Source organism: Xyrauchen texanus, chromosome 39, assembly GCF_025860055.1.
Source record: "Xyrauchen texanus isolate HMW12.3.18 chromosome 39, RBS_HiC_50CHRs, whole genome shotgun sequence".
Classification (NCBI taxonomy): Eukaryota; Metazoa; Chordata; class Actinopteri; order Cypriniformes; family Catostomidae; genus Xyrauchen; species Xyrauchen texanus.
In genome coordinates, this window is record NC_068314.1 from 24,691,306 (window position 1) to 24,710,083 (window position 18,778).

General features: G+C 38.2%; 1 protein-coding gene across 3 annotated transcripts in view; it reads left to right on the top strand.

Moving 5' to 3' along the window:
- The window catches only part of LOC127632871 (calcium-activated potassium channel subunit beta-2-like), a 40,147-nt gene extending 22,588 nt beyond the window's left edge, over positions 1 to 17,559 (top strand). For 2 of the 3 annotated variants that reach the window (XM_052111687.1, XM_052111690.1), the window contains exons 2-6: positions 4,327 to 4,440; positions 6,527 to 6,697; positions 11,956 to 12,151; positions 13,791 to 14,071; positions 14,177 to 17,559. In XM_052111687.1, coding sequence (XP_051967647.1) covers positions 4,327 to 4,440; positions 6,527 to 6,697; positions 11,956 to 12,151; positions 13,791 to 14,071; positions 14,177 to 14,261 — 847 coding nt within the window. In that variant the 3' untranslated portion in view covers positions 14,262 to 17,559. Of the gene's footprint in view, positions 1 to 4,326; positions 4,441 to 6,526; positions 6,698 to 11,955; positions 12,152 to 13,790; positions 14,076 to 14,176 lie in introns of those variants that run through there. The other variant, XM_052111688.1, reaches the window with a different exon arrangement.
- Positions 17,560 to 18,778: the final 1,219 nt, after the last annotated feature.

An 18,778-nucleotide genomic window follows, 5' to 3' on the forward strand; every position in this document is an offset into this window, starting at 1 on the left:
GTTCAATTTCTCATTATTGCAATTATCTAATCAACCAATCACATGGCAGTTGCTTCAATGCATTTAGGGGTGTGGTCCTGGTCAAGACAATCTCCTGAACTCCAAACTGAATGTCAGAATGGGAAAGAAAGGTGATTTAAGCAATTTTGAGCGTGGCATGGTTGTTGGTGCCAGACGGGCCGGTCTGAGTATTTCACAATCTGCTCAGTTACTGGGATTTTCACGCACAACCATTTCTAGGGTTTACAAAGAATGGTGTGAAAAGGGAAACACATCCAGTATGCGGCAGTCCTGTGGGCTGAAAATGCCTTGTTGATGCTAGAGGTCAGAGGAGAATGGGCCGACTGATTCAAGCTGATAGAAGAGCAACTTTGCCTGAAATAACCACTCGCTACAACCGAGGTATGCAGCAAAGCATTTGTGAAGCCACAACACGCACAACCTTGAGGCGGATGGGCTACAACAGCAGAAGACCCCACCGGGTACCACTCATCTCCACTACAAATAGGAAAAAGAGGCTACAATTTGCAAGAGCTCACCAAAATTGGACAGTTGAAGACTGGAAAAATGTTGCCTGGTCTGATGAGTCTCGATTTCTGTTGAGGCATTCAGATGGCAGAGTCAGAATTTGGCGTAAACAGAATGAGAACATGGATCCATCATGCCTTGTTACCACTGTGCAGGCTGGTGGTGGTGGTGTAATGGTGTGGGGGATGTTTTCTTGGCACACTTTAGGCCCCTTAGTGCCAATTGGGCATCGTTTAAATGCCACGGCCTACCTGAGCATTGTTTCTGACCATGTCCATCCCTTTATGGCCACCATGTACCCATCCTCTGATGGCTACTTCCAGCAGGATAATGCACCATGTCACAAAGCTCGAATCATTTCAAATTGGTTTCTTGAACATGACAATGAGTTCACTGTACTAAAATGGCCCCCACAGTCACCAGATCTCAACCCAATAGAGCATCTTTGGGATGTGGTGGAACGGGAGCTTCATGCCCTGGATGTGCATCCCACAAATCTCCATCAACTGCAAGATGCTATCCTATCAATATGGGCCAACATTTCTAAAGAATGCTTTCAGCACCTTGTTGAATCAATGCCACGTAGAATTAATGCAGTTCTGAAGGCTAAAGGGGTCAAACACAGTATTAGTATGGTGTTCCTAATAATCCTTTAGGTGAGTGTATATATATATATATATATATATATATATATATATATATATATATATATATATATATATATATATGTATAAGTATATGTGTGTGTGTGTATTAGAAAATCTGTATACCTTTCTTATGGTGCCATTTTATGTTACACTGCCAATTTTTAGCTGATATTTTATTTGGTGAAATGGGGCCAGTGTGTTTCCTTGGGTCAGTGGATACTCACATCTCCCTGTGAGCTATATGTGTATATATATATATATATATATATATATATATATATATATATTAGTAAATTGTGTTAATGAACATGCACAGTATTTTTATCGTGGGCTCTTAAAAATACTGTGAATACTTCTAGATACCTTATTATCCGAATTGTTCTGATTTTTAGAATTAACTTGTTAAAATGTGTAACACTGCATGTATGCTGTGTAAAAATGCTGTCAGATTTTCTCATTGATCTATCAAAAATGTCAGACGGGCTGAATGAAAATGCAAATTCGCTCTCTGACTGTAGGTGGCACTTATGCAGCAGAAATATTGCTGTTACCCTGGTAACGCCTGTACACAAAGCAGCCCTGCGCTTATAAATAATACTTTATTAGACATTATATGGAGGTAAGATGAAAAGAAAATGCCATCTAAACTTTTCTGAAGACAGTCAGTTCCCTTCAGAGATACATTTATATAAAATTGTCATAAAAGTATTGCATTCAAGGGCTTTAGTTAAAGTTTTCAAAAGTCATAATCACTATGAAGGCACTTGGATTTCGTCATGAGTCATTCTGTATATTTTATAATACTTAAATAGTGTTGTGACTACAAATCTGCCTGTAGTGTTTTTATATTGGCAACAAATGGTTATGGTATATTGTTGACTGTTGAGAAGGTTTAGAAAAGGCACACACACATTTAGTGGCAATGTTGGGTAATTTCAATCTTGTCGCACTACAAAACATGAGATTAATCGTGAATCATTTTAATTTACTGACAACCCTCAAATATTTGAACAGTAATTTTACATATTAATCTTTCTGGATAATGAAATGATAACTAAATGATTTACTTTCCTTGTGGTTTTTGAAATGTCTGATGAAATTCGTGGTTGTGGTGGTTGTATTGGGTATATTTGTGTTGCATATTGTGCATCTGGTAAATCTTTTTTTATTCACATGGTCCAATTCGAAATCTTTATATCCAAAGGAGATTATTTTGGGAACTCGAAAATCATCTGTCATTTTGGCGTGTTGTGAGTGCAGCATTAACTTCACAGATGCAAATAAGTGGTGCTGGCGGACTTACGTTTTTGCATATTAATTAATTGATGTCGCAATATTTTTTTAAACGCATTTTATTAGTTTATAATAGTTTATTATAATAAAAATAATAAAAAACATTCAAGTCATTGTCGAGTCGTTCAAGTCAAGTCATTTTCTTCATTTAGTAAGTCACATGTCCTTAAGCAAGTCACAAGTCCTTAAATTTGCGACTCGAGTCAGACTTGAGTCAAGTCATGTAAATCGAGTTCCCAACCTCTGAGCTTTATACGTGCACCCTAATGCATTCTGGTTGATTCAGTAATATTAATAAAGAATAATATTTTTAGACTTGACTAAAACCAGTAAATTTAGATGTTACGCACAAAGCAAATTTTATAGGTTGCACTGAAAAAAGTGGTAGCCTGCAATGGTTACACGATTTAGTTATACTTGATTTAACCCATTTCAATTACTTTTTTTTTTTGGTGTAACTTAATTTGTAAAGTAAATTTAGAGATTGAACAATATTTTTACTTGAGTAAAACCAGTTAATTTTGATGTTACCACATGAAGCAAAATCTTTAGATTGCCTCACACATTTTTTTACATTGTAAGTAAGCAAAGCTTCATCTATATAGCACTTTTTAAAACTGTTTGATAGAAGAAGAAAAGAAAAAATTACATAAAAAATTTTGCACAGCTGCATCGTCCCAGGTTTGACATCACTAATACTAAAACGGCATTCATTCTCACGAGTGTTTTTATTTGACGATTCATTTTGAATATGTGGGAATTTGAATGAGATTTGAGAACTACAGTGGAGGGGAAGATTTTCTGTGAATAACTACCTACATTTCTGTCTGTACCTCACGCAATGCTATTGTACGGCTTTAGAAGACTTTGAAAATAGCTCATGGGTCATATAAACTCCTATCATTGTTCTTTATGGTGTTTTTGGCCCTTTTTTGAGCTTGATAGCTGTGACCTCTATTAACTTTCATTGTATGGAAACGAGCTGTGTGAAGATTCATCAAACATATTGTGCTGGAAATATCCAGCACAATATGACCAGCACAATATCACGAAATCCAACGGCGAACAATAGCATAAACTTCTCAAAAGACTAATTTCTCCAAGTCACAAATACATTTCCACTTTAACGTTTGGCAGACTATATGAAAAGAACTGGGTTGTGTGATCTCGCCCCGTTCTCAGACACTCCAATACACATGAGCCAAGATTGGATAGCAGAAGTGTGCAATCATTCAGATGCAAGTGGCCCAAAACACCTGTGTCACCTCGATGCAACAGGGCTCTCCATCAACACCAGTCAGCAACAGGGTACTGTGGAGGAGGTGACTTTGAAAAGCGCTCCCGCTCTCTCTCCCTTTCCTCTCTCACTCTCTCAGGACTGGAGGAAAAGATCAATGCTGTAAATGGTCTTCCTCTCCCTACTCACTACTCTCATTATTATTTTCCATTCTGTCAGCCCATGAATAGTCAATAAGAAACCAGCAGACAGGGAATGAGGGACCAGATGCTTAGTACAACGCTTGTATTTATGGAGAGCTGTCACCAACCATGTGGGACAGAGCTTCTGTCAAGGATTCTAATTTGACTTTTTTACTTCTTTTTTCTCTATTTGAGGACCAATGGACTCTCTATTTGGATTTGTCATGTTTGCCAACAGTGATGGAGGCATTTGTAACAATGGACCTGTGAAGGGCTAAAACTCTGTGGAGAACCTAGAATGTTCTTGAAGACCTAAAGACTGATAGTTTTGTGTGTTATAAAAAAAAGACACATTTATCTATTGATATTGGGGACAGTGTTCAGGCAAACTGGTGTGGAGGGAAGCATATGGTTGATTACGAGTGTTTTTTTCTGTCAGGTTTTCCCAGCAGTCTTTTGCGAGTGCTTCAGAGACAGCTGCACACAGTGGATTAACAGGGAGAATGTTTCTGTGGGCTGGAAGCAAAGCTCAAAGACCAGGAAGTGAGAGAAGGTAAAGTACATTGACTCGACAAAATATAACTAAACCACCTGACAGCATCATGTTAACTTATTACTATCTCGGTATGATGATTGTTTGATTTAATATTGATTACAAGTGCAGAGTGACATAATAGGGCATAACGGAATAACTGTTCTAGTTACAACTATAAAATAAACATCTGAGAAATATGTATTCCCAAAGTTCTAGAATGGTTTAATTTATATTTATAGCAGGGAAATTCACTGTTATTGTTATATCGTATTTCATATAAAGAAAAAAATCACTATTATTGAAACATTATAGTTCATTTAAAGTTATTCTGGGTAGTTCACTCACTATTTTTGTTCAATCATAGTTTATTTAATGCAAGAAAATTCACACTATTATGGTTCATTATAGTTAATTTACAGTAATGCCGGGAAAATCACTTATGATTATTGTTACATATAGTTAATTTCCTGTAATGCATTCTCTCACTATTAGTTATTGTTACATTGTAGTTCAATATTACAAGAAAATTCATTCACTATTATTGTAACTTTTATAGTTAATTTTGGGTATTGTTTCATCTAGTTAATTTCCTATAATGCAGGGAAATTCACTCACTATTATTGTTAAATCTAGTTCATTTAATGCAAGAAATTTCACTCACTATTATAGTTACATTATAATTAATTTACAGTAATGCAGGGAAATCAACTCACTATTATTGTTACATCATAGTTTATTTAATGCAAGGGGATTCAGTCACTATTATTATTTCATCATAGTTAATTTAAAGGTGCACTCAGTAATTCTTTCCCCATTAAAAATGCTTTACTCCTAAATAAATTAATTGTAGTTTTGAAACATGTATAAAATCATGACCGCTCACATAAGAAAGAAATTTACTCACAATTATTGTGATTAAATAGTTATAATTTATGCAAGGAATTCCACTCACTATCATTGTTCCCATCATAGTTTATTTTAATGGAGGGAACTACATTGGTACATTGTAGTTCATTTAACACAACTATTATTGTTATATCATAGTTCAGATTTGCAGGGAAATTCACTCACTACTATTTGCAGTTCTGTCAGTATTTGTTAAGTATAACTGTTCACTTAAATAACATTTTTCATTTTCATTCACTCTCAGAGAATGTGTATTTTAATGAGCAATTGAATCGTGACTTCCGATGTAAACACAGAATGTTATGTGAGTTTTTGACCACTTTACTCAAAGTAATTATGTAAAGGTCATTGATAAAGATAGACAGGTTAGACAGCTTGCTATCTCCCCCATGCATAATCTTCAAAAGCAATATGACCTGCGGTGAAAACATTATTAAATAATCATGAGTTAAATATTTGGAGGGGAACTGAATATGCATATGTACTAGGACAGTAGCCCATGTCAAGTGACGAAATACATGTAACTGGATTACGTATTTAAAATACAAAATATTAGTAACTGTATTCCTCTACAGTTATAATTTAAATAATTAGTAATAAGAATACAGTTACATTCAAAAAGTATTTTGATTACCAAAGAGATTTCTTTGCATTTTATTGTCATTTGTTTCATTTAATATTTAGTCCTTTCAGATGGAAAACATTTATACATATAAATGATGTGATCCAATGAGCGTTTGAACAGCAGTGAAACACTTTCTTATGATGTGTTACATTCAGAGCAGACAGAGAAGTAAGTTTGAAGTAAGTTCGGAGCAGTAGTAATAGAAATAAACCTTGTGTAAATTGTCAACTTTATGCTAATCTAAAATGCTATTTCTAGCCATTTTATATGCACATGTTAACAAGCACCAGCATGTATTCTGTAGTCTTTAGTGGAATACATTTCAAAAGTAACCCTCCCAACCCTGCCCATGTCTGGGTGTCTTTTGTACAATGGGCTAATAGTGTTAGAAGCTAATTCTTCCTGGGCCTCAAACTTTGTAATTCAATGTGTGAATTTTCTTGATTCAAAATGGAATAATACATTCAATCGTGGAAATGTGATTTGTTGGGGTCATATTTGTTTATTTTTAATATACAAACCTTGCCTTATTTAATCCATGCTGATCTCATTGTGTGTCTTGTTACATTCCAGGACCATTTATCAGAAGATTCGTGAGTATGATATTTTGGAGAAGAGAAGGACAGTGACAGCTCTGAAGGCTGGAGAAGACAGAGCTATTCTTTTAGGTCTCAGTATGATCCTTTGCTCTGCCATGATGTACTTTGTGTTAGGAATCACAATGGTGCGCTCTTACTCAGACAGGTAAAGTTGCTCAGTTACCCTTTTTTTCGAAACAGCAATGCACAAAAATATATTAAAATCACAAACTTATACATCCCTAGATTAAAGAATATCAGAGCAAATACAGTTGCTAACATATTATTGAAAACCTTAAATTTCAGGTGTTACTCATACTGCCTTCTATTCCATTCTATTCTATTGTATTTCAGTTGGTTCTGTGCTATTCTATTCTGTTATTGAAAAGATGTGGTTATTAATGTTTAATTTAATGTTTTCTTTTCTGTTCTGTTCTATTATATTATGCACATTTATATTCTATTCTGTTCAATCCTGTTCTATTCTTTGAAAGCTTTAGATTACAGATGTTTCTCACATTCTATTCTATTTTTGAAAGCATTAGATTATACAGTAGGTGTTTCTCACATTCTATTCTATTCTATTATTTTATATCCATTGTATCTTATTCTATTCTTGAAAGTTTTAGATTATACAGTAGGTGTTTCGCACGTTCTATTCTTGGTCTGTTCTAATACTCGATTCTGCTTGGCTGGAAGGTGTGCAGTTCAAACCGTTGAATGTACAGGTAGTTCCGGTCAGCTTTAATCACCATTTAGTATTAATCTACTGTTTGTCTCCATAGCAACATAACATTGCAGAGCAAGCAGAGTGAAAACATTTCCTTACCACTTTCATCAGCATAGCTAATATAATGGAATTCAGCTTGTTTTGCTCGACCTATTAAATGCAAGACGATTTAAACTGTAATGTGTTGTGTATATTATGTTGCTGTGCTTAAGTGCCGCCTATAGCCACCAGTTATTAACAATTTTAAATGTACGACATGGAGGCAAAGAACCACCCAACGTGAACCACCCAAATCCACAAAGTGCATTTAAAATCATTTATCGTACACCTAGCCATGGATTATCCCACATATACCATGGTCACTTGCCAAAATTGATTATTTACATCAATAATATATTTTTTATTCCACTCTATTCTATTCTATTGCATTGCATTGCATTGCATTGCATTCTATTCTGTCCATTGTATCATATTCTATTCATGAAAGCTTTAGATTATAGGTGTTTATCAGATTCTATTCTATTTTTGAAAGCTTTATATAATCATATTCTGTTCTGTTATACTCCATTATATTTTTCAAACTGTTCCAATACAAAAGTTTCCCATATTGTACTCTATTTTTGAAACATTTTGAAAACAGCTTTTTCTTAAGATGTCTTCTATTCTATTCTAAACTATTCTTGAAAGCTTTTAGATATAGATTGTAACGGGGTTCGTGATGGGAGGCAAGGAGGAGGCGGAAACCGGTAGAAAAGTCAACATAACTTTAATGACATAAATCAACTTCAAATCAAATCCCTTTATTATCACTCAACCATATACACAAATGGAACAGAGGGTGAAGGTCTTGTTACGGTTCCAAGCAACATTACAATAAAAAAAATATGATTTACACATTACACAGTTTACACATATTGTTACACAACACAACATACAATATACACCTAATAATATACAATATAAAGTATACACAAAATAAGAAGACTGTATACAATAATATTACACTGTACCCAACCCCATGTAATCAGTGGAAATAAATATGAAGTGTGGTGTTGACATTCAGCTGTCAGTTGATAGTCAGTTGCCAGTGTGTTATTAAGTGAAGTATAAAATATGGGTATGATAAATGTATCGTGAGCGATCAAGAGTCTGATTGCTTGGGGGAAGAAGCTGTCATGATGTCAGCTGGTGTGGGTTCTGATGCTGCGATACCACCTGCCTGATGGTAGCAGTGAGAGCAGCCCATGGCTCGGGTGACTGGAGTCTCTGTTGATCCTCCAAGCTTTTTTCACACACTGCCTGGTATAAATGTCCTGGAGGGAGGGAAGCTCACCTCTGATGATGTGTCTGGCAGTTCACACCACACTTTGCAGTTGAGGGTGGTGCTGTTGCCATACCAGGCCATGATGCAGCCAGTCAGGATGCTCTCTACAGTGCTGGTGTAGAACCGTGTGAGGATGTGATGGTTCATTCCAAACTTCCTTAGCTGTCTCAGGAAGAAGAGGCACTGGTGAGCCTTCTTCACAATGGCCTCAGTGTGGACGGACCATGCAAGTTCCTCAGTGATGTGGACACCAAGGAACTTGAGGCTGCTGACTCTCTCCATCAGTGCTCCATTGATTGTGATGGGGCTGTGTTCTCTGTGTGTTCTACTGAAGTCCACCACAAGCTCCTTGGTCTTACATTTATACCAGGGCAGTGGTGGCTCAGCGGTTAAGGCTCTGGGTTACTGACCAGAAGGTCAGGGGTTCAAGACCCAACACCACCATGACACCACTGTTGGGCCCTTGAGCAAGGCCCTTGAACCTATCTGCTCCAGGGGCGCTGTATCATGGCCGACCCTGCACTCTGACCCCAGCTTAGCTGGGATATGTGAAAAAGAAATAGTTTCACCATGTATATGCAGAAATGTATGTATAATGTGTGACAATTGATCAATTTATTATTAATTTATTAATTACTGACATTGATGGAGAGGTTGTTTCATCATTGTCAGTGATCAGACCTAATACCGTCATATCATCAGCAAACTTATTGATGGCATTGGAGCTGTGTGTTGCCACACAGTCATATGTGTACAGGGAATAGAGGAGTGGGCTGAGAACAGCCCTGCGAGGCTCCGGTGTTGAGGGTCAGTGATGAGATGTTGCTGCCCATTCTAATCACCTGACATCTGCTTGACATGGAAGTCCAGGATCCAGCTGCACAGCGAGCTGTTTAAGCCCAAAGTTAAGCCTGGAGTTTCACATCATGCAAAGGCATAATCAGTGGAGCAGTTGTTGCAGTAAGCAAACTGCAGTGAGTCCAGTGAGGCAGGCAGCACTGAGCAGATGTAATCTCTGATTAGCCTCTCAAAGCATTTGCTGTTGATGGGGGTCAGAGCAACAGGACACCAGTCATTTAAGTAAGTTAAAATGACTGTTTCAACTAAAACAAACATAAACACACAGACACACACACATGGTGGCAGCGTGTCTCTCTCTCGAACTGGCGCCCTGGCTCGTCTTTATCTCCCTCCTGGCTGATTTGGACAGTTCAGCGTAGGGCGTGCATCCTCAATGCCCGGCCACGCCCTCCTCGTCACACACCTCCACCACCCATTTCAGGCCGTGGAAACCTCCGGCATGATGTAATATCTTCCCCACCCTTCCTGGAGGGGAGGTGTTGCCCTTCTGGCCATCCTTCTGCCGGCAGGTCTTCCCCGACTCTCTGGAGCGCTGGTAGAGACGAGGGAGAGGGAAGAAGGAAAGAGCGAGGAGAAGAGACAGAGAGAGAAAGAAAGAGAGAGGAGAGAGAGAGGAGAGAGAGAAAAGCTTGCTCGCTGGTCCCCGGACACGCCATTGCCTGGTCCTCAACCACTCCTCTGCTGGTGGGTGGCAGCAAGTCCTCCAACCCCTGGTGAATGATAATAGCTCCTCTGCTTCCTGGGGGATGGCAGCTGTTCCTCCGACTCCCAACGGCTGCCATCCCCCAGGAAGCAGAGGAGCTATTATCATTCACCAGGGGTTGGAGGACTTGCTGCCACCCACCAGCAGAGGAGTGGACTCCCAACGGCTGGCAGCGACTCCTCTGTCCCCTGGTGGACGGCCACGGCTTCTCCGCTTCCCAGCAGATGGCAACATAGAGGACTCCCTCCTCCTTCCCGTGTTTCAGCACCAATGTAACAGGGTTCATGATGGGGGCAGGGAGGAGGCGGGAGCCAGCAGAACAGTCAACATAACTTTAATGACATAAATCAACTTAGAAAACATAAACAACAGACACACACACACACACACACACACAGTGTGTCTATCTCAGCGTGTCTCTCTCTCTCTCTAACTGGTGCTCCCGGCTTGTCTTTATCCCCCCTCCTGGCTGATTAGGACAATTCAGTGCCGGTGTGCATCCTCATGGCCCGACCACACTCTCCTCCTCATCACACAGATTTTTCATAAAATGTCTTCAATTCTGTTCCATTTTATTGTGTTATATTCTTCAAATCTTGTGATTACAGGTGTTTTAAGATAGTGTCTGTTATGGAGAACTGATCTTTTTAGTGTAATACATGTCCTTCATTTCACCTGGTTATGAAATGTCCATCATCAGTGATCAGGCAGCGTAATTATATTGTCCACATTGTACTGCATGTTCACCGATTTCATCCCTAATTGACCATTACAGACAGATTGGCCAAAATTACTAGGAGCTAGAATTCTGGTCCTGTAGGGCCCTTTCAAATGCCACTGACCCACTGCAGATTGTACACAGATAAGAGCTGGCATACACTGCAGTCAAAGTCAAATAAAGAGGCAGCTGAGCCTTTGGAATAATGGGTGAGCACAAGCACTGTTATTCATAGAGTGAAAGACAAGAAGCCTGGCACAAAACAACAACAACTAACATGCAATCCCTTGACACTGACCGTGATATACAAATATTGTGTTTAGAGCTAAAAATAAAAGCAGCTTTTATTACTGAAAGGTTTACAGTGTGATCACTTAAATGAGATGTGTAAATGCATAAAGTACAATAGCCAACTTATAATCTTATTTGTTTTATTGTTATGACAAAACATGATTTGACAGCTGTATCCAATTTAGTGGCCTTCGTGTTTGTTTGTTTGTTGGTATGCTTGATTGCTTGCTTCCTTGTTTTTTTCGTGTTTTACCAAATCCAAACTTAGAACTGTATGCACAAAGAAATACATTATTTATAAAAAATTATTCTGAAGACCCAAATAATGAAAGCATTATTTTGAAAGTTTAAATTGCTTGGAAATTGTTTTAAAATTAAAAATCTTAAAAGTTATTTTACTAGTGCCTTCAATTAGTTGTTGAATTTGTATATTATTTGATAGTAATCACCTGAGAAGTTTGAGAAATGAAATAATCTATTAGCAGTCAAGGGGAAAATAAGTCTTTGGGGCAGAAAAGGGCTAAGCCAATAATGACGTAAATGCCAAAGTAGGATTTCCACACATAACTGACTTTGATGTCACTGCATTCCAAACATACAAATGTCCTTAAGCAGGATGGAAAATGAAGCCAAGGGCATCACTGCTGGAGGACATGCCTTTTAACCCTGAACATGGCCACAAACTGCAATGAAAAGTGAATACTTCCTCCCACTATAATGGGAGGAAGTGGTCTGATGTTAGGTAACCAAAGAATATTTCTCCTGAACCTTTTTTTCTGTTATCTCTTTTGTCATAGTGTTTGGACAGAGGAGTCTAACTGCACAGTGCTGAATTCTAGTATAGTTGCTAAAATTAATTGTAGCTATAGCTGTGGGTCAGAATGCAGGAAGAGTTCCATGTATCCCTGTCTTCAAGTGTATGTCAGCCTGAACTCCTCTGGCAGAGTTCTGCGGCTCTCCCACAATGAGGAAGCCCATGAGGCCAACCCTGAGGTACATCTGATCTTACACATTTCCTATGCTATATCACATTACTTGGCAATGGTGATGCATGGACAGCTTTTTTTTTACATTACTAACTATTAAGTCTAAAATACTTTATTTGACTGCATGGTACTGCAATTAGATTGTTTGTTTGTTTGTTTGTTTGTTTGTTTGTTTGTTTGTTTGTTTGTTTGTTTGTTACAAAAAAAAAAACGAATGCACACATTTATTTTGCAAAGTCCAATACAGATAAAACATGGAAAACAGAAATTAAAGCACTTCAGCCAAAATGTTGCAGTAAAAACCTAAGCTTTTGCAATCATGATTCATGTTATTTGTGCTATAGAGCACTAACCATCTGGTTTCTGAAACAAGAATCCCATTCATTTTCTCCTTTTCTCTCAAATAGTTTTTTATAAAGATAACTTATAAACATTTAAAGACAGACCTAGCTCTGAGGTTGTTAATCAATAGTGCATGCTTATGTTGAAGCCATCAGTCTGCGTTATTTAAATTTCATTTAAATAAACAAAAAGGTGTTTCTTGTGAAGAACTACACTATGCATGATCCTGCTGAAAAAGATCTAAGGTCAATACAGCATGCAGCATAATTAAGTAAGCCAGCCTTAGCTTTACTCCCCCAAATGGGTGTAAACATTTTGGCTCTACTCTGTTTTGGAAAATATTGATAGGGGTGTGTTTCCCATACAACAATGTAACTCACTCCTTAACCACTATAGTACAATGCATCGTTGGAGAAACTAACTAGCTAGTCACAACTGTTTCACTAATTTACACATACACCAGAAAGCTGTTTAATGCGAGAAAGCTGCTGAAGATGGCGATGGATAGCCTACATACTGTATGCTGCAATAGATGGGTTTTCCTTTACAGAAGATTTTGGGGTTCCCCCGACACACTTGAGTACTTATGCACTTGCGCATTCTTTAAAAATATATAAACGCCTCTTATGCATTAACATAAACATATAAAAAGCTGTATTCTCTGATAGAAACTGTGTTTTAAAGCGCTTTCTCATAACAGATTTAATCCCTTAAGCAGCTGCTTTCGCATTTACATGACGTTTCAGAATGCCATTTTCTGCAAAACCCCGGAATAAGCCGTTTTCTGAAATGCATGTAAAATGTGGTCAGAATGAAAGATACATGTGAAATAAAAGAAATATAAGCCACAGCGAAGTCAAATGATGTTCACACAGCAAACTAACAAGGAAGTTTACTTCTAACCAAAGGTGGAGAGCTGTATTTCCAACCACACAACCAACCAATGTTCGTTGGAACTCCAGTTTCGGGAAACGACAAATCATTTAACTGTTTTGGTAAAGATGGAACTTACCACTTTAGTTGGCTAATGATGCTTTTGGGAAACACACCCGTTTGTTTGAACATCCTGACCAGCCCACCATAGCAACATTGGCTCAACCAGTGGCGTGAGTTTGGGGTGGGACTATGGTTACCGGTTTGAGAACAAGTTTTGCAATTCTGTTCAATGACACTAGTTGCACAAATATTACAAAATTCACTTAAGTATCCATTTGATCACATATCTTATTGATATACCAATTGGTGGTTAATCTTATGAATTGAATACTTTCTAGTAAATGCATTTCCTTCTATTTTTCCTACAGTGTTTTTACATACCAAAATGTCGCAAGGATTCTACATTGATGCACACCATTGTGATGAACATCTCAGAGAGACTTAAGACACATCAGCAAGTGTCATGTTACTACGACCCCTCAGATCAGCAGGATAGTGTTCTCCTGACACGTCTTTATGGCCGTGGGGCCATCGTCAACTCCCTCCTCTGGCCCACATGCACGCTAGTAGGGGGTACACTTATCATCGCTATGGTGAAACTAACTCAGTACCTGTCCTTCCTGTGTGAGCGGATCAGCCGCATCAAAAGGTGAGACTGATGGTGTGCCAATGGATAACCAAGATTAGCTCTTAGCTCAGATGCACTGGAGAGAACGAGAGAGAGAGAGATCTCTAATCAATGTGTTCCTTGCAGGATGGGGTTGTACCCACTAACGGGAGCCTCGCACGCCAGGGTCTGCACTCAGAAGTATAATGGTGGTATCCAGGATGGGGTTTGATTGTGACAACAACATGCAGATCCGTCAGCAAACTTGATTTCTACCTTTTCACAGCATAAACACATAAGACTCAAAGTGTGATAAAACTCATGTGGTCTTCTTCCGAGTCCCCATCAGCACTGTTAATCTGTCAAGGTTGTGTTGGCAAGGCTGTAGTAATGTCGTAAATGAGAACTTCCTGTAATACTCAGCCCCCACTGAAGTCAGGCTCCACAGTCCCAGTGGTCACAGTTGGATTTTCCTAACATGAGACTGGCTAAAGTCCAATCCCCTGAAATTCAAGGGTCAAAATATCTGGTCATGTTGTGGAGTGTTGATTACACTAGAGGACCATTGGTTCACTGTGACTCCATTCCAAGAAACATCACTACTAAGTGTCTTGACCAGCTGTTACTAATGTGGGCTAATGACAGAACTAAAGTAGTTTGCGCACACTAGTTTCATCAACTATGTGAATGTGGTCTTTCACGCCTTTTTGACAAACACCTGTGGATCTCTTATATACCAAAGGTTAAGTTACTATACAGTGTCTCCTACTGCTGAGTTTCATATGAAATCCTGTCTAGTTCTAGAAGTGGTTCTGCCAATATAATTGAATATTGTCAATGCTTGATTATTCACACACTATAAATCTAACACACCCCGTATCAATTTTATTAGTTGTAGCTGTGTTGCTTACAACATACCAATGTCTGCCTGGCATGATTTTACCCTTCTATGGTTTTAATTGTAACAGTAGCACACCTATATTTACCCAATCTTGATATCCATCTGTTACCAGTTTTGTGGACTTCCTAGAGAACAATTAGCAGCAGAAGCTGTAGACTGCATCATTTCTTTTTGAATAAGTGAGCCGGCTCCACATACATTATTTCCCCATTAATTAATTTTCTGTAGGTGTAGTGGTAGTGGAAGCTTCGGCCATCAGGTTTTTCAGGGAATGTGAAGTTTTCCTTTATAGGCAGTGGCCCTCTGCTTAACAGATCAGTCCTTTCTGAGTCAGACAGGATAGATGACAACTCAGCTGGGTCAACTGGAGGAGCTGCTGATCCATGGTGTAGGCTTGAAGTTGCTAAGGGGTTAGATGTGACATCGATCCCAATGACCATAGAAGTAGAAGGACCTATAGGGATATTACATTAATAATTATAATTAGAAATATTTATCTCAGGATATTCTACAGTAAACTGAGTGAATACAAATGCTGCTGTGCTATTAACTTGCCACATCCGCTGAGGTTGAAACAGACATGGAAGGAACAGCAGGATCAGTGGATGCACGTGCTGGGAAGTGCTCCTCGTCTGCAGAGGATGGACCTGATGAAAGATGAAAATAATAATAATAAAAGCTAGATATCATATTAGAAGGTTACAACTGTCAAAAACAAAAAAAAAAGGCATGGTTTATCCATATAAATATAATGATCTGGGATTGTTGAAAAATCATCATCAGCTGTAGCACTAGCACTTGGGGCAGGTGGTGATGGTTGTGCCCCACCTCCAAAATATTTCAACAGTGCTCCTAGGGAAGTTTCATAAGAGTACATATTTGACAGAACAGAATGTTATTTTCTCAACACAAATTATTATACACAGCAGCAAGTCATCTGTACACCTAAAACAACAACTCTTAATCTATAACTAGCTAACTGAGGCATAATGATATTGGAATATAATAGCAAAGACCCCAAAATGGTAGACTAATATAAATAATGTTAAGTTGTTATCAGTACCAAGTTTATGGAACAGAAGCTTATTTTTATTACAAAAATATATACCCAGGAATGTTATTTTTACACAGAAGACAAAAACTTTAATCTAAAACTAGTTAAGTAATATGTTGTACTATAATATATTAAGATGTCAAGGCTATTTACGGATGTTTAATCAAACTTTCCTAAAAAAGAAGATATGCTACATAGGCTATATTAACTAACTAGCCAGCTAATGTTAGCTCGTAACATGGCCTAGCTACTTAACATACCTTTATCTTGCTGTTTTTCTCTTCCTCTGTTTTCTTCTTTTTCCTTTTCTCTGCACTGGAGGATATGTCCTTTTTTATGACATTGCTGTTTTGCTGTCTGAAGGTGCTCCCGTTAACTTAATATTGCGTTTTTGTATAGTTACCATTGTCCATTGACAGTATATCACAAAAACAAAAACAAAATCAAGCTGTCATTTCATGTGCTCTTGGGGGCCCTCTGGTGGCCACAGGGGCCCTAAGCAGCCACTTAGTTCGCTTATGCCTTGGGCCGGCTCTGCATGGGGTGGAGAATGACGTCACCACTCCCAAAAACATTTTTGCTATATCTAAGGAAGGGAAATAGTTACAATGTTTGTTTCAACGGCACAAACTGAGCACAAACGGCCAGCACCGGTTTGGATTTTAGCGAGATGGGGTGGAGAGTGACGTCACACAGCCCAAAAAAGGGCTCAAACACAAAACCAGCACAAACGTAAATTTTTGAGGCACAAATCAGCACAAATATAGCACAAACTAATCGAATAGATTATTTAATTAAATGGGGTGCCAACTTCATGGAGGTGTTATAGTGAATGCATACAGACTGTGATCTCCCACATCATTTTTCATCTGAAATTATTCTTTGAATACATTCAAAACACAATAACAATCAAATGCACCCATGTCTGTGATAAACATTTCTGATTGTCCTGTCATATTAAGGGTTTTCTATTATTTATATGTCCTCTTATGCAAAGCTTTTCAGTTTGTGTGGACCTTTGTTGATTGTTCAACAGGATCTATTTACATTTTATGTCAATTTGTATGCCACCTAAGTTGCCACGGGTTCCTTCTGGAATTTTTGACTAATTGAAAAAGCATTTTTTTTTTTTTTTTTTTTATGCGTACAATATACATTCATAACTCATTTAACAGCAAGGTGCCCTCTTTCAGGACTTCATGTTAATCTTTTTTGCATTTTGCCAACTTTAAACTGGAGAGCAATGACATATTAAAGGGATACCATTGAACTTTAAAGGAATAGTTGACCCCAAAATGAAAATCCTGTCATCATTTACTCACTCATGTTTATGCAAACCCATATGCAGGGTTGGGGAGTAACGAAATACATGGCATCCGGAAAGTATTCACAGCACTTCAATTTTTCCACATTTTGTTATGTTACAGCCTTATTCCATAATGGATTAAATTCATTATTTTCCTCAAAATTCAACAAACAATACCACATAATGACAAAGTGAAAGAAGTTTGTTTGAAATCTTTGCAAATGTATTAAAAATAAAAAAATAAAAAAATCACATGTACATAAGTATTCACAGCCTTTGCCATGACACTAAAAATTGAGCTCAGGTGCATCCTGTTTCCACTGACCATCCTTGAGATGTTTCTACAAATTGATTGGAGTCCGCCTGTGGTAAATTCAGTTGATTGGACATGATTTTGGAAAGGCACACATCTGTCTATATGTAGTGAGACAGACTAATGTCTTGTAGCAGTTCCCCCCCTAATGTTGTAATTTGTGTGTAACCGTGATTTTCCCTGTTATGCATAATATTAACTTTAATGCGATTTGTTTTATGCAGTGTGCATAAGAACAGCGCATCTGTCTGTTTTATTATATCCCGCCCCTCAGTATTCAGTGGTTTTGTTTATAGCCTATCAGCGTGCATTCGTGGGGTATATTAGGGCGGCTATGTGCCGCCTAGATGCGCGTCATGGTCTTATGGCCTCCCCCTTTTCCGGTATTGGGCGCTTCCACTCAATAGGTATGTGTTGTTGTCATTGTTTGTATTTATGTTCAACGTTAGGCTAACTGCCTGGCTCTGGTATCTTGTGTTAATGTTAGTTTCATTGTATGTGATTCAGCGTTTGTTTGTGCGAGGCTTGTATCGAGCTCCGCTGGCCAATTGCTGCTTTCCTTCAGTCAGCCGTTCCATACAGGTGTGTGTGCGGCCGTAATCATGGCTGTAGCTTCAACACGTTTGGTATGTGAACGCCTTAAATACGATGGTGATTAAAACTTGTGTGGGTTTCATGTTTAGTTTTTTGTAACTGTTTGCTCACCTCCAGAAGGTGTCTGTCTGTATGGAAGCTGCAGGGCTGAACTACGCTGTTTTGTTATACATTTTTGTTTTGGTATATTTACATTATAAACTCTGTCTCTAGCTCCAGAATTGCTGTTTCCTCTCTCTCACAGAAAGAAGTGGGATCCCTCCTCTGTGTATATCCTGAGCCACAGAGATCATCATGAGAGTTTGGAAATGGTGTTATTTTGTATTAATTGAAACTATTTTATTTTGTTATTGTTTGAGTGAAGTTGGTCCTGGTGATTTGTCATTAGCTCTGCCCTTCACTGACATATGTGTTGTATGTTAAAAATCAGATTGTGTCTTTGTTTTTAATTGTATGAGTATTTAGTTAATTTTCCCTTCAGTGTTTTCAGGAGCTGAAGACTCAGTGCAGGGGGCAAGCTGTTCCTCGCTAAATGGTGGTAGTGCCCCTTTCACTTGTGGAGTGCTGTGTTTCTACAACTG